The sequence below is a fragment of the Tarenaya hassleriana genome, unplaced genomic scaffold (assembly GCF_000463585.1).
Source record: "Tarenaya hassleriana unplaced genomic scaffold, ASM46358v1 Cleome24, whole genome shotgun sequence".
In the NCBI taxonomy this organism is placed as follows: Eukaryota; Viridiplantae; Streptophyta; class Magnoliopsida; order Brassicales; family Cleomaceae; genus Tarenaya; species Tarenaya hassleriana.
Genome location: NW_010965696.1, coordinates 851735 through 867122, shown reverse-complemented (window position 1 = coordinate 867122; position 15388 = coordinate 851735). Strand labels below are relative to the sequence as shown.

Genomic DNA, 15388 nt, shown 5'->3' with positions numbered 1-15388 from the left:
TGTTTAGGCTGAAGAAATTCGTCCCGTTTATAAGGAAGTTAAACGGCAGCTCTTTTACGAATCAAATTGCTAACAACGGCAGTTCGTATTTATTTATAGATATAACAAAATTTCAAATTTCAAATTTCAAAACAAGCCTATAGATTGGTTGATATTATATTTTATAATTTATTTCGGAAATTAGTTATAGAAAAAATTGCGCAATGTGATGAAATCTTGTTTAGTAAATTTATCTAAAACAATCATGTAAAATATTTTGTTTAGTGGAATGGAAAGGGCATCGGCATTGTTATATATATTTGGGCCTAAGGTTAAAGGCCCAACAAAAAAGCCCAGTTAAGCGCACACCAACCAAGGTGACGACAAAGAGGAGGAAAATATCAATTTTTATTTTTCCAAGATAAAAGAAAGAAAAATAATAAATATCACATGGTTGTCGTGAGCATATTTTCCACCACGTTTGATGTGACCAATGAGGTGCGTTTGCTTCGTGCACGTGGACAAAATGCCACAGAATGGATTTTTGATTAATACCCTAATCCGTTTTGACGCTTTGTAACCTCTGACGATTGCTAATTTTGATCTAAAACGACGAGGGAGGAGATAAGTTGCATTTCCGTTCATTCAGATCATTCTTCCAGGTTCGTTGTTTTCAGCCGTTAATGCCCGCTTGCCAGTATTCGTTATCGCTAACCATGAACTGGGTTCATCCTCAATTTTGCAACTTCTTCATCGATACCCAGAATTTGGGTTGTAAATCCCTAATGGTAAACGGGAATGGTGTTCTTTGTCTGTTCATCGTCAAAACCCTCGTTTGGATGAATTTAGTTTACATGTACGTAGCTGAATTTTGATCGAGCATTGAGATCTGAAGATGCTAATGGGTTTTGATTCCAGACATTGAAATGGGTCCTGAAAGCCCTAGTTTCACGGTGGACGAAGCCCTGGTGGCGATGGGGTTTGGGAAATTCCAATTGCTGGTGCTCGCTTATGCAGGAATGGGTTGGCTTTCGGAGGCCATGGAGATGATGCTTCTCTCGTTCGTCGGACCAGCTGTTCAGTCGCTCTGGAATCTCTCTCCGCACGAGGATAGCTTCTTAACCAGCGTCGTCTTCGCTGGCATGCTGATCGGAGCTTACTCGTGGGGCATAGTTTCAGACAAGTGTGGTCGGAGGTAATTCAATGTTAGCCATGATCTCTGAAGTTGAAAAGTCGTCCTTACTTGGATGATTTCACTCATAGATTGTTTTGTTTGTTACTCTTTGGTCCATTAGATTCCTTGAGGTGCTGTGAATGTTTTTGACTGTTCCGTCTATGATTCATCCCTTGTTCATCTCTCTCCTTTATGCCTCTTGTATATTCTCTCTGAAGTTCAAAACGGGTTTGCTCCATGTAGATATCGGTCAGCTTATGGATCTTTGTTCATATGATTCCTTTGGGATTGTTTGTATGTGTACAGATTGTTCGGTTTATGGCACTTTGTTCTTTCAGTCGTTGATACTTGATTCCTCGTGAATGTTTCTGCTTGTTATCAACAGTCTTTCCCCCGCAAAATTGTAGATTTGTTCTGTTTATGGCGCTTCATCCACTTGACTGTTTACGTTTGTCTTCTTCAGGAAGGGGTTTCTCATGACAGCAGTGGTGACTTTTATAGCTGGTTTCTTGAGCGCATTGGCCCCGAACTATATTTGTCTGTTAATTCTTCGATTTTTTGTTGGTCTTGGTTTGGGTGGAGGCCCTGTCCTTGCATCCTGGTTTCTCGAGTTCATCCCTGCACCGAACCGAGGGACTTGGATGGCTGTTTTCTCAGCTTTTTGGACCGTCGGAACCGTATTTGAGGCATCACTTGCTTGGGTACGTACGTTGTTTATCTCATGTTTCAGAACTCAAGCTCTGTAACATAATGAACTTATCAGAATTCACACTAATGAATCATTTGTTTGAAAGCTTTTCACGTCTTCATGATTCATCTTTTGCAGCTTGTCATGCCAAATTTGGGTTGGAGGTGGTTACTTGCACTCTCTTCAGTTCCTTCGTCTTTGCTTCTTCTATTCTATAGCTTGACGCCCGAGTCACCTCGGTATTTATGCCTACGAGGCCGGAAAAGTGAAGCTCTTGCCATTCTGGAGAAGATAGCCAGAATAAATGGAGCTGAGCTACCGCCCGGTGTTCTCGTTGGAGAGCACGAGACTGGGTGGAAAGAGAAGAAGAGCATTCCGACCGAAAGCACTCCTCTCCTCACAGATGCAGAAAATGGAGATGAGACTAGCTCCAAGAGAGTTGGTTCTGTCTTAACTCTTCTATCTCCAAAGCTGATCAAGACGACTTTGCTTATATGGGTTGTATTCTTTGGTAACTCATTTGCATACTACGGCATTGTGCTGCTCACCACCGAGCTGAACAATGGCCAAAACAGGTGTTCTCCACTCGAACAGGTCTTGACAAATTCGGTAGATGTTGACTACAAGGGCGTTTTTATTGCCAGTTTTGCAGGTATTTGAGGTTACACCAGACTCATGATATTTTTTTTCTTTTCTTTTCTATGGCTGAGCAAAAGCATTGTGATAGGACCTGATACACTGGGAGAAAAAACTCCATGCGAATCATTCGAAATGCTGATCTCTGTTCCTCTTTTTTTGTTCGTTTGTCTGTGGCCAGAGTTTCCAGGGCTTCTGGTTGCGGCTGCCATGGTGGATAAACTGGGGAGAAGGCTTTCGATGTCATCAACGCTCTTTATGTGTTGCTTCTTCCTTCTTCCGCTCGTATCTCATCAGCCTTCAGGCTTAACCACCGCCCTTCTCTTTGGTGCGCGAGTCTGCATCATGGCCTCATTCACCATCGTCTACATATACGCTCCCGAGGTACTCTGCTTGCCCAATTGCTCCTCTACTGCTCTCGTATCATGTGTAAAGAGTCTTAAAACTAGAAAAAACGGAGAATTTTCTAATGGGTAAAGCTTTCAACTCACCAAAGTTCCAACCCGAAGCATGGGGTATGGATATAGTTCTTCCTCAACAGAAAAAACGAAGAATTTTCTAACGGGAATCCGTACTTTTGTGCAGATATACCCGACGTCGGTGAGATCGATAGGATTGGGAATGGGGAGCTCTGTAGGGAGGATAGGAGGAATGGTGTGCCCACTGGTGGCCGTAGGATTGGTTCAAGGATGCCATCAAACGGCTTCCATCCTCATGTTCGTGGCCTTGATTCTCGTCTCCTGCATCTGCGTCTGTTTCTTCCCCTTGGAGACCAGTGGCCGCAACTTGCCGGACAGCCTCTCCGTCTCCTCCTCCTCTTCCGACCAAACCCATTCGTCGTCCGTATAGTTTTTGGACAGTCGAGGGTTATAGTGTTAGATCACAGCTGAAATAAAAACGCCGATTGGGCTGCGATACATGTGTTACATGTACAATATGTCACAAAGAGATTAAGGATAGTTTTTTGCGATTCTGTATATATCCATCAAGTAATGTCGTTGTTGGATTCAAGACTTGTGAAAGCATACAGTGAAATTCAACCCATCATAATGAATGATAATATTCATATTTGTTTTGTATTTTCACTTGGCTCCGAGTCTTGGTTCTGACATTAAAGATAAATGAAGAAAAGGTGAGCTTTCACTTTGGGAAAGTTGTCATTGGTTCTTTCAATTTTTTTTTGAGAATTATTGTATCTACGTATAGGCCTCTGTGTACGTATACATGTATACATACATATATGGGAAGATCCTTTGTCCTTTCCTACGTATCATATAAAGATTCTTCTTTTCCAGTTATTTCAAACAGATCCTTATTCTCGGCCTTTCGATCAGATTCATGGCAGCGACCCAATCACACGCCACTGATCGTACTTCCGGTAACCTCACTGACCCATTTTCCTTACGGCCTAGATTTTGTTTTTCTTCCAGATTCCGTTGTAAATTTGATCCCTTTACCCCGATCTTTGTTTTCGCGGTTGATGGGTTCTCAAAATTTTTCATGGTTCGGCCTCGAATCCTGTGAAGTCGAGATTTTTCCTGCCGATTTTTGTTTCTGTCTTGTTAGGGTTTGTAAGTATTCCGAACTTCGGGTCCTTTTTATCGACCATGTGAATTCTTTGACATTAGATTTAGATCATGCTTACCTTAGAAGTATGATAAGGTTCAGAGAATTCGATCTTCTTTGCCCAAAATCTGGGATCTTCTGTATTGGCTAAGATTTGTTATCCAAGAGAATTAGTTCCGGTTTTATTCAAGTTTCAGCTGGAAAATTGAAGGATGGCCAATATCCTCTCAAAATTCTGCAGATTTTGGGTTTTTGTTCGAGGAACCCTGACTTATCTTGAACTGACATTGGTTTGGCGTTTGTTTGCTGAAACCGTAGGATCTGCTTTGTTAGATATCATGGGTTCCTTACCTGATGTAGTTATAGCTCTACCGATCTGTGTCTACCTTATTCGTGAAAAAGATTCAGCTGACTTATATTGAGTTTGTTGATCGTGAATGCAGAAGAGCAACCTGCTAGTCTGGAAATCATGAAGGATCAGGTAATTGATCTGTTGTTCAGATTTTCTTTCTGTTGAAATGAAGATTTTAGAGACAAAAGCTTCATCCGGAATCTTGATGACAGCCTGTTCCGGTGAAAAACGAGACATCAGCCTCTTATAAGTCCTCTCAGGACACTGCAACTGTAGTTCATCCTGTCAAACCTGCACAACTACCTGGACCTTATGGTTTCACAGGTGATTTTTTTACTCGACACTTATCCAACTTCCATTTCTCCTTAAGCACAAGCTTTTAGTATCGTGGTTTTTTATTCATATGCCTAGAAATTGGATCACATTTCAGTGAGTGTTTTGTACTGTCACCAATTATGCATCGATTGTTTTGCTGCTTATATGGTTTAGATAGTGTTCTATGCTCTAGATGCTAGGGCAACCAAAAAGAAATACTTTAGAGCCTCGGAGTGATTGTAAAGTAGTTCTCTAGTTCTTGATTATGGGTTTGTAGTGCTGATTTTGAAACCGTTTCATTTCTGACACCAGAGCCAGGTTATGAAAACGCCAGAGGTGAATGGGACGAATACTCTCCTTACATCGCTGCTGAAGGATTGGATATCACATCTCCCGTGAGTACACCATACCATTTCTGATCATTTCTTAGAACTTTTTCATAGATGGCTTCCTCATCTTTTCTCCAATTATTCATTTTCTTTCTCCGGTTGGATCGGCCAGGGTGGCTTCAATGAGAATCCTTCTATCGTATTCCATGCCGGATATGGATACAATCCTCAAATTCCGTATGGACCATATTCCCCTGCTGCGTCGCCCTTACCTTCTGTAGCTGGAGACGGGCAGTTGTATTCTGCACAGCAGTTCCCATACTCAGGACATTCACCATACTACCAGCAGGTGGTTCCTCCTAGCATGCAATATATTACTTCTCCAACCCCGGTTTCACAGCCAGAGCTCACCGGCATTGTGGGTGTTGACCAACAAGGTGATAACATGCTTGTGGGAACTCGGCCAACCTACCATCCTCATCCAATTGGACCATTTAATGGGAGCGGGTTTCATGGAAACCAGGGAAGCCTTGGTTTCCCCGAGTGGCAGCAAGGGTTTGATGGTGGGATATGGTCAGATTGGTCCAAACCCTCTGATATGCATAGACCTGTGGCTCCTATCTCGCCAGCAGTATCTCCTCAGCCAGTTGGCCCATTCGGATCATTTGGGCAGAACATCCACATGGTTTGTTCAGTTCTTTAGTATGTCTTTGTGTTGTTAGTTTCTTGCCTTGCATTGTGAACTACATCTTATAACTCAAATGATGTGGAGGGGACTGTTGGTTTATTGGGTTTGCACTTCAGTATGGTGTATCTTATACAATCTGGTTTCTTTTAATTGACAGGGATCACAGCGGCAGAGATCGTTTTACGGGTTTGAATCTGGATCAAACTCTTACAACAGAGGTTATATCCATCGTGGTGGTCATGGCCAGGGGTCTAACTATGGAAGTACACTTGTTTCTAATGTGGGTATGGGCAACCAAGGTTGGGTTGGGGTTGATAACACTCGAGGTCGTGGAAGGGTCACTGGTTCTACCTTTTGTGGTGGCTGTAATGTTTCTTTGGACATCCTCAATGAGCAAAACCGAGGACCTAGGGCCTCTAAGCCCAAGGCTCAGATAATGGAGGAGCTTGATTCTTCTGCTGACGCCAAGAAGAATAACAAAGCCAGTGCCAAGCAGCAGGATGAAACCTACAACAATACTGACTTTGTCATGGATTATAACGACGCTAAGTTCTTCATCATCAAATCTTACAGCGAGGACAATGTTCACAAGAGTATCAAATACAATGTCTGGGCTAGCACCCCTAATGGTAACAAAAAGCTTGATGCTGCACATCGTGAAGCTAAGGAAAAGCAAGAACCATGCCCAGTATTTCTTCTGTTTTCTGTAAGAGCCTAATCTGTGATTGAACAGAAAGAGAAAGTGAAGCCACTGTTTTTCGGGTACCCTTTTTTTATGTTTTCATGCCTTCTCTCCATAAGATGCTTACGAGTTTGTAACTGCAGGTAAATGCGAGTGCTCAGTTCTGTGGGGTGGCTGAGATGATTGGACCTGTGGACTTTGAGAAGAGTGTGGATTACTGGCAACAAGATAAATGGAGCGGTCAGTTCCCTGTGAAGTGGCACATCATCAAAGATGTTCCGAATAGCCTGTTCCGTCACATAATTTTGGAAAACAACGACAATAAGCCCGTGACCAATAGTAGAGATACCCAAGAGGTAAAAAGTAGCATTTTCTCCCTCAGATGTACGTATACACCCGCTGTCTCGCTTAACCTATAACACATTCATAAACACCATATCACAGGTGAAGCTGGAGCAGGGCATCGAGATGCTGAAGATTTTCAATAGCTATGAGGCTGACACATCCATATTGGATGATTTCGACTTTTATGAAGAACGGGAGAAAATGATACAGGAACGGAAGGCTAGACGACAACAAGAAAGCTTGACTTCTGCAGGAATAGCCGGAGAAAACGACCATAAACCCACCACTGGTGCATTGGCGGTGGACTTCATCAAGACAATGTCCAAAAGTTTTGCACAGGTTGTTCGTGTGGACGAGGGAGAGGAGGCCGAGAAGGAAGCAGGCAGAGCCAGTTCATCGCCAGAGGCAGTAACGACAGCAGCTGTCCCATCTGGTGAGTCGAACTAGCAAGACTTCCATATCCATCCATAATTCCCTTGTTGTCTGAATGGGATCTAAGTTCTAATCGTTCTGGGTTCTTGTAAAGTATGCACCTTTTGCCCTTGCTGCTTTCTGGGCATTAGCAAATTTGATTCATTTCCCTCTTCCTCTTTCTGGGTCTGTCTGTTTTTCTCTCTCCTCTCTCTCTCTTCTGGATTGATAGAAGATGTATCAAAAAGACAAATATCTTGCTCGTGTTTAATAATAGCAAAATACACCAAGAGTGAAGCGTTCTGCTTGATCAGATTCAGATCTCTTTATTTTTTCTTCTTCTTTTGTTTTTCCTTTACTTGGGATAAAAGTAAGAGTACTGTTCTTGTCTTATTCATTACAAGGCTGGATTCGTGTTCTTCATCCCTGTTCGGTTTTCTCCACATAATGTCTCAAATACACAGGAATTTTGGAGTGCCTTATCCATTTATATTGGATGATGCCAACATTTCTGGACTTTGTTTTATAATATTTTTCTTGAAGTAAACGAGTGATTGTTATAAAAAAACAAAATTCGAGATTTTATTTATTGATTGGTTTTTGTTGGTCTCAAGTATCATGATTCATGACCACGCAAAAAAAAAAGTTTTTTTGAGAGAAGATAATCAGATCGCTAAAAAACACAAGAATAAGTTGGTGGTAGGAAAATAAATAGAAATTTTAAAAAGATACCAAGATTCAGCTTGATGATAATTTGAATATTAAAATAAATAATAAAGTGGTATAATGAAATAGCCTAATGTTTTTTTTTCAAAAAATAAAATAAAAAGGGCTTACGAAAATTCACAAAAACAATTTCAAATGCCTTTGTAACCCTCCTCTAGTGTTCGTTGCCTCTGTCGCTCGGCAACTGGAAGGAGCCGCGCCCAGACGTGTACGCACACGTATATACGTATATATTCACGATTGCAATCTGTGGGAGCATTTTCTTCAGGAACCGAAAGATTTGCGAGGGAAGGGATTATGGATTCCATGAGCAGTGCAGATATCGTTCGGAGCCCGGCTCTCTATTTCTCCTCCTCCGATGAATTATTCCGGCGAGCTCTTTCCGATGGCGGCGGCTGTTATTTCGGAACCGTTCTGATTGCCCTTCTGTTCATCCTTCTCTGGCGCTTTTTCCTCTCCCCAAAATTCCCGCTCTTCAATTTCGCTTCTTTTTCTTCTTCTTTCTCCTCTGCCGGCCCTTCTGGAGCTTCAGTTTCTCGTCCCGTGAATCCCCAATCAGGGTAAAGGTTTTGAATTGATCGGACCCTTTTTCCCGCATTTCTGTTCTCTGTCTATAGTGATTACGTAGGTTGCCTTTGTTGTTGTCGAATTTGTTTGCCGCTGCAAGTGTCTGATGATTCAGTAATGGTTTTGTTCAGCTGGGTCGCTTTCAGATTCAAAATTCTCATTCTTGTTCAATGATGGTTTCTGCGTATGAAGAAAAAAAAAACGATCTTTAGACTACTCTATGGCTTCTTTGAATCCGTATTATGTTGTGGCGAATCCAATTGTTCAGTTTGTGATTAGCAGTTCTCCTCTCCCAGAATTCCTGTGGCTATTGGATGTATCCTTCTTTCATTCTAGATTCAATGTTTGCATATCTGTATAATCACAGTGATGCCTACATCAAATTCTCCTCGCCTTTTAATGAACTGACTCCTCCATGTGGCTTGCAGAATCTCTGGGCTTGTGTCTGATGAAGATTTGAAAGGCCTAATTAGAAACTTGGAGGGAAAAAATGAGCTTGGAGAGACATGGGAAAACGTCATTCATAAAAGCAATGATTGTGTGTCATATAATGCTAAAATCTGCAAGCCGAGGGTAATTTTCAATCCGTTCCATCCGTAAATACTCTTATCAATTTCTAGATGTTCTCGTCGATGGATTGAGTTTGTGGGGTTTGGTGGTTCTTGCAGGAGGGCGGTCCACCGAAGTACCTAAGTGTTACTGTGTTTGAGGATTGTTCTCCAGAGGTTTTGAGGGACTTTTACATGGATAATGATTACAGGAAACAATGGGATAAGACTGTGGTTGGGCATGAACAGTTGGAGGTCGACATTACTAGCGGAATTGAGATTGGCTGCACGATAAAAAAGTTTCCCTTTCTGACACCGACAGAGTACGTATTAGCTTGGAGACTGTGGGAGGGGAATGATAACTCGTTCTACTGTTTTATCAAAGTAAGATGAACTAAAACTTCTCAGTCTGTTTTCAAGCTGGTTATCGGGTTAGGATATGGAATATACTTTGTATACAATCATGTTGCTGCAATTTGATATCCACAAAACAGAAGTAACTTGACGTTGCTTCTCGGTTTGTTTCAAGCTGATTATCGGGTTAGGATGCTGCTTCTTAAGTTCACACCAGAGCTTGACATTGCTTTTTCGATTATCGTCAGGAATGTGATCACAACATGGCGCCACATCAGAGGAAGTATATACGTGTAGGTTATTTTAGATCTGGTTGGCGAATCAGGAAAGGCAAGTGTTTATTGTCATCTTTTATGTCAGTTTCAACAAAGAGAAGCCGTATATTCTCGGCAATGTTGCATAAATTCCATGCATCAGAGATCTGTTTTTTTCCTGAGAGATTGATTATGGTCAATAAGTTCTCGAATTCCCGTAAGCAACCCGGGTTTTTATCCTGCTTTTGCACTGTAATGCTAACCCTAAATTTACTGCAGTTCCCGGGAGAAGAGCTTGCGAGATCAAAATGTTTCACCAGGAAGATGCTGGGCTAAACTCTGAGATGGCGAAGCTTGCTTTCTCGAAGGGCATATGGAGTTACGTCTGCAAGATGGATAATGCACTTCTTAAATACATTGCAACCAGCCATAGACCCCCAGTGCCCGCTCTATCTGCTGTCTGCTTAATACGAAAGGTGAGATAATGATTGGGACTGTTCTTCGTATCATATATTCTCGTGTTAGTTCATATCTCAGATATCAAATGCTGGAAATTTGTACCATGTGGGTCCTTTTGTCCGCCAAAATCTAAATCAGTCATGGAGACATAGATCCAGTTCAGTTGCATGTCATAACCCATGAAGCAAATGGGAAGAGCTTTTGTCCACACGGCACGAAACCATCACATTGCCATGTTCTCTGACAATCCTTGCTATGTCTGCAGGTTCCATCTGAATTAGATTCTCAAATGGATGATGACACACCTTTCGTTAAAACTAGCGGGTTGGGAAAGGGTGACGGACGATACAGTCGTGAAGCTAAACTGTTGAAAAAGCCGTCGAAGAAACTGATAGCAAACGGATTGATTCTGCTGGGAGGCGCTATCTGCTTGTCCCGTGGCCACTCTGCGTTAGGTGCTAAAGTTGCGTTGGCTTACTTGTTGAACAAACTGAGCAAAAAGCATGGAGCTTTCCCGAGTCAAGCCAGCCAGAACGCCGGTTAAGTCACTCCAAGATTTGAAGGTAGAAGTTTTTTGTTCTTTATGAAGCATTTTGATATAAGTCAGTCAATCACACACATATAGACATACGTAAGTATCCATAATATAAGGTTTGGTTGAAACAGGATCATCAAAGGCGGAAACGCTTGGTGTATTCAGCGAGAGCCCACAGTGGAAAGATGTTTCTATAGTTGGGATAGTGGAGCATCACATTCGTCTTGAAAGCCCCCTCGATCTCCTGCAACATGCATGCATTTCCCCACATCTTTAACGCTTTTTTTTTCAATCTATCTTGTTTTCTTCTTCGGCATAGAAAACAAAAGGAAATTATAATATATCCTCACCTGTTGTGGGAAATCGCCATTTTCCAACTGTGAGTTGATCAACAATTTGGCAGCATGATGAACAGGTGCAGGGTCCCTCTCCATCTGTAATATAAATATAATCATCAGCCAATCACAGAAACTTGAACTGATGAAACATGTTTTTAGGACAATATATGCCAAACCTGGCCGACAAGAACCAAACCCATCATTGATTGGGCCGTATGCACCAGATTGGACCGGTTTCCTTTGAGAGGGGTATATTTCTGCATGAAACCCAACAAGCGTTAACAGTTGAAAATTTTGATTTTATTTAGACGTACGTATGACAAGCCTTAAAGATGTCACCTTTTCGGTGCAAGAGAGATAGCTTTCGCCCCATCCACCGTCTGCGTTTTGGGTCCGGAGGAGAAAACGGACGGCTTTACGGATAGCCGCCGAGTCTCGGTAAGTCCTCCCGACCGCAACCAGACCTCTTAGAGCAAACCACGTTGCGTAAAAGAAACACACTCCCCAATCTCCGTACCTTGCATGCATGCATATGCATTTACCATTAATTTCTCCATCTTTACGTGTCCGTATATATATGTATGTACGTATGTATCCGCGATAGGATTTCATCTATTATGAGACGGACAAAACATTACCAGGAGCCGTCGGGCAATTGCCTTCTCTCAACGTACTTTATAGCCTTAGTGATGAACCTTTCGATTTCCTCCCTTCTGTGCCCTGGAAACAGTTTCTTGAATCGGACCAACCCTACTATGGTGGCACATGAGCACTCCACATGCCTATAACATTAATAACGCAAGTCTTAGGATAATATCCCCCAAGACAGCAACTGTCGGAAAGAGTGCTTGCTAGCTAGTGAACGTACACGTGCTCCACGACCACGTCTTCCACAAACTCCAATGGATTAAACCTCTGTTGAAATCCCAATCGTGAAAGATCGCATTAGGGCAATACACCATTAGTTTGGAGCTGGTTATTGATACAATGAAATGAGAAAAATGTGCGATTTGGTACCACCTCTAGCCAGAGTTTTCCCGGCGCTGGTTCCCAAGCTGCTACGCCTCCGCTTTCACTCTATAACATTTCAGAACATGCCATTAGACATATGTATATACAAATATCTCTGATATCCAAGGAAATATATTTTTTAGTTCTCTGATTTCATTTAATCTCTTGATATATATACAGAAGCGAGAGGATGTGATTAAAGCAAACGTTATATATATACCTGTAACGAGAGAATGTGATTAACGGCGTCATACAGCCTTTCCGGTTCCATTTTCTCACCAATGAACTCAGACGACATGGCTGAGAAGGCCAAGCAACACTGCTCTAACGTGCATGTGTATATGTCAATTAGTATATATATCATATATATATGGGTAGAAAACCAAAATTCCCTTGGGAAATTTTTTGAAATTTTCAACCTCCAAGCTTTCTGCAGTGCAATCAGAGCATGGCCATCCGTGATCTTGGTCCGAAAATGTCCATCCTCCTTTCCTAACGTGACGAAATGCTCTTTCACAACTGCTCGGACGAGGGTTTTCTTTTATCTGTCAAATAGTACGTGAAAGAAAGTGAGGGCCTGTGTACTTCAACATTATTATATATCTTCTGTTGGTATCAAAACCTGAGATTTCTTTAGGAAATCATATCCCTTGACGAGCGTCGATCTGATCTCGCCTTCCAGATCTGTCGCTAGCAGTGCTTGAAGCGTGAAAGCTGTATCCCACAACTGGCTACCGAAAGACTGCACGCATGCACGCACAAGAATAACCATATATATAGTGTATGCAATCATATAAAATGTTATCAGAATCGGCAATTCATGTTAAACTTGGATATATATATATATATATATATTAAACAATTTCATAAACCACATCTTTCACAGAGACTAACCTGGATCTTCATACCATCTTCAGCCACCCAGATGAAATCGGGAACTCTTGCGATATGCTTCTTGAAATAGTCGCCTTTCGGGTCGTCAACCCAAGAAGCCAGCATAGAAAATGACTATACCCAAGACGGAATAGCGTTTTCAAGGGCTGTATATAAGAAACTAAATCATGTGTGTTAGGGTTACAGAGAAGAGAGACTGTTAATTACCTTCACCCCGCATCCGCCTGAAAGATATCGACCGATTTCGTCCTCGTAATGAATGAGCTCCATCGTCGTTTCGAGAGCCTTTTGTCTCACCAGCTTGTTGAAGGGCCAGCGAGTTAGGAGAGGTTCAGTTAACGTATAGACGCTGCCCCAAAGCATTTTCTGTACCATGGTCTGAGGACTGTAGAGATCTTCCTACAATATTACAGGCCAAGCAAAATCACGAAATCATGTGATGTCGATACATGTGCATATCTTTCGTGTGCACCAGTTTCTTGCGCACGAAGAAATCAATGTATTTTCTCTGTAAAATATGTATATGTACATATATACTCGCATATACACACGTAAAAACATATATAAGTCCGACGCTTTTTTTTTGTTTGCTTACCTTAGCGCACTGATTCCGCGCGCTCTTCCAATCGATTTTATCGTAAGGTTTGGGGTAAAGCTCATTTCGAAGATGGAGAAGGAAAGGTGTTGGAGAAGAAACAAATCTTTTGCCATACAAATATGACATAGCCATGAAAGTGTTTCGGGCATATATCCAAAGAGTGCCTGTATATACATACACACACACATACATATATCTCTAGGATATAAACAAGAAGAGACCATCAGAATCGTTCCCCTTATAAACTCGTGTTTAAGGTCTCAAACCTCCATGAATAGGAGAAGAAGAAGGAAGCAACCAAAACTCGGGTGGCATGGGCTTGCAGCCAGACCAATCATGCACTCCAAGAGCCTGCAAGAAGACAGGCTGACTAACATAAATAAAATAAATGCATGGATGGTTTTTGTAATGGTTATCAGTATAGATATAACGAGTAGTATCCCGCACCGAAAGCCAAGCCTTTCCCATCAAGGGTGTATACGTGGCGCCGCCATGGTCGAGAATCCACTTTCGAGCCTTTTCACAAGCCTCTGAAAAATAAAATGCGGAAATAAAATAAGACAAATAGAAACGAACGGAATTACTTTTATTGCTACATCTCTTCTTGTTGTTGTTGAATTACAATGAAAATGACTCACATATTTATAGGAAAATTATGAGACAAATAAAAAGGAAATAGAAATAAATAAGATCGATACACAATATTTGATATAATATTATGTCCATTATTATTTCTAATCATATCTTAAAATCAATATTTCCTTCAATCACATATTTATTTTCCTATTTCAACATTCCCCCTCAAGATTGATTTTGAAAGAATGCAAAAATCAATCTTGAAAAGATAATGCGATAAAAACCCATAGATATTTTCATTGTCTTTTGAAAAATTCATAAACACCAAATTTAGTTCTTTTAGAGAGTATTACCCATTTTCAAATCACTTCGCTTGACTTTGAAGTTCTACCTTTAACTCTTTTTGTCATAGCACCTCGCTTGATCTTAGAGTTTTTAGGTTTAACTTCTTTTTGTCATAGCACCTCGTTTGATTTTGAGTTTTTACTCTTCTTTGAACGATTTGGATATATGAATATCCAAAACTAAAAAAAAAGAAGAGATTGATAAAAAAAAAGATATTTGTAGAAATTTGCGGAATGATATTTTTATTGATAACCAAAATAACATATAAATATACGAGAGTCTTATATTGAATAAGTAAAATAGACATAATAATAAGTATTTCTAAATATATATTTTCCGGATTTGATAAGATCTCTATTATACGATATATCTCGTAATATTCTTCAAGATCCGGTATATCTCAACATCCCCCTTCAAGTTGGAGCGTGGAAGATCACGAAACGCCCAACTTGCTGAAAAGATGATTAAACGCACACCGCTTGAACTATATCACCTTGCGAACTTGTGTCAATAAAATACATAACTAAAAAAATCAAACAAACGACTGCGCTGCAACTTTGGCATGACACAAAAAAGAATCGTTCGTTGATAACAAAAAAAAAAAGACGACAATCGCGGTGTAGAAAGAAGTCTCGGGAACTGATTCATTCGAGATTGAAAGACAACTATGCGAAAGCGTTTAATGACAACAAATTTTTTTGGCAAGAATAAGATAATTGGCGGCTATGCGAATAATCTTTAGAAACATGTGGGATTATGAGAGAAAAAAAACAAAAAAAAAACAAAATGACTCTCTTATTCTTAATAAAAAAACTCGAAATGATATTACCACTGAATCGGTATATCATCATCTTCATCTTCACTCTCATTATCCATCATCATTTTTATGAAAAGAATAACAAATTAGAAAAGAACCAGAAGCTCTGATATCATGTAGAAATTTGCGGAATGATATTTTTATTGATAACCAAAATAACATATAAATATACGAGAGTCTTATATTGAATAAGTAAAATAG

At 40.7% G+C, this 15388-nt stretch overlaps 4 protein-coding genes across 6 annotated transcripts in view; 3 read left to right on the top strand and 1 right to left on the bottom strand.

The window, feature by feature from the left end:
• Nucleotides 1-531: 531 nt before the first annotated feature.
• Nucleotides 532-3547, top strand: LOC104815707 (organic cation/carnitine transporter 7-like). Of its 2 annotated transcripts, none has more exons than XM_010544234.2 (6): nucleotides 532-641; nucleotides 898-1174; nucleotides 1617-1854; nucleotides 1980-2493; nucleotides 2659-2861; nucleotides 3063-3547. In XM_010544234.2, the coding sequence occupies exons 2-6, from the start codon at nucleotides 906-908 to the stop codon at nucleotides 3324-3326; spliced, it is 1488 nt and encodes a 495-aa protein (XP_010542536.1). In that variant the 5' UTR covers nucleotides 532-641; nucleotides 898-905; the 3' UTR covers nucleotides 3327-3547. The 2 variants fall into 2 exon arrangements, with proteins under 2 accessions (XP_010542536.1, XP_010542537.1); XM_010544235.2 differs by lacking the exon at nucleotides 532-641 and adding an exon at nucleotides 660-767 and having other exon boundaries at nucleotides 3063-3450.
• LOC104815708 lies at nucleotides 3518-7478 on the top strand. 2 transcript variants are annotated; one of them, XM_010544236.1, is made up of 9 exons: nucleotides 3518-3609; nucleotides 3773-3855; nucleotides 4487-4524; nucleotides 4608-4719; nucleotides 5023-5105; nucleotides 5212-5724; nucleotides 5885-6433; nucleotides 6553-6765; nucleotides 6854-7478. In XM_010544236.1, exons 1-9 carry the CDS (start codon nucleotides 3599-3601, stop codon nucleotides 7199-7201), a joined length of 1950 nt encoding a protein of 649 aa, XP_010542538.1. In that variant the 5' UTR covers nucleotides 3518-3598; the 3' UTR covers nucleotides 7202-7478. The 2 variants fall into 2 exon arrangements, with proteins under 2 accessions (XP_010542538.1, XP_010542539.1); XM_010544237.1 differs by lacking the exons at nucleotides 3518-3609; nucleotides 3773-3855 and adding an exon at nucleotides 3912-4048.
• Nucleotides 7479-7987: 509 nt separating this feature from the next.
• On the top strand, nucleotides 7988-11016 carry LOC104815704. The gene is made up of 7 exons (XM_010544232.2): nucleotides 7988-8451; nucleotides 8887-9031; nucleotides 9127-9390; nucleotides 9609-9690; nucleotides 9894-10090; nucleotides 10339-10636; nucleotides 10740-11016. Exons 1-6 carry the CDS (start codon nucleotides 8189-8191, stop codon nucleotides 10615-10617), a joined length of 1230 nt encoding a protein of 409 aa, XP_010542534.1. The 5' UTR covers nucleotides 7988-8188; the 3' UTR covers nucleotides 10618-10636; nucleotides 10740-11016.
• The window catches only part of LOC104815706 (seco-amyrin synthase-like), a 5945-nt gene continuing 1199 nt past the window's right edge, over nucleotides 10643-15388 (bottom strand). The window contains exons 6-20 of the mRNA XM_019202763.1: nucleotides 13897-13977; nucleotides 13716-13800; nucleotides 13447-13613; nucleotides 13059-13250; nucleotides 12852-12965; nucleotides 12580-12699; nucleotides 12377-12502; nucleotides 12178-12276; nucleotides 11967-12023; nucleotides 11815-11861; nucleotides 11585-11728; nucleotides 11286-11463; nucleotides 11123-11203; nucleotides 10959-11042; nucleotides 10643-10852 (exon numbers count right to left, since the gene is read on the bottom strand). Coding sequence (XP_019058308.1) covers nucleotides 10745-10852; nucleotides 10959-11042; nucleotides 11123-11203; nucleotides 11286-11463; nucleotides 11585-11728; nucleotides 11815-11861; nucleotides 11967-12023; nucleotides 12178-12276; nucleotides 12377-12502; nucleotides 12580-12699; nucleotides 12852-12965; nucleotides 13059-13250; nucleotides 13447-13613; nucleotides 13716-13800; nucleotides 13897-13977 — 1683 coding nt within the window. The 3' untranslated portion in view covers nucleotides 10643-10744. The remainder of the gene's footprint in view (nucleotides 10853-10958; nucleotides 11043-11122; nucleotides 11204-11285; nucleotides 11464-11584; nucleotides 11729-11814; nucleotides 11862-11966; nucleotides 12024-12177; nucleotides 12277-12376; nucleotides 12503-12579; nucleotides 12700-12851; nucleotides 12966-13058; nucleotides 13251-13446; nucleotides 13614-13715; nucleotides 13801-13896; nucleotides 13978-15388) is intronic.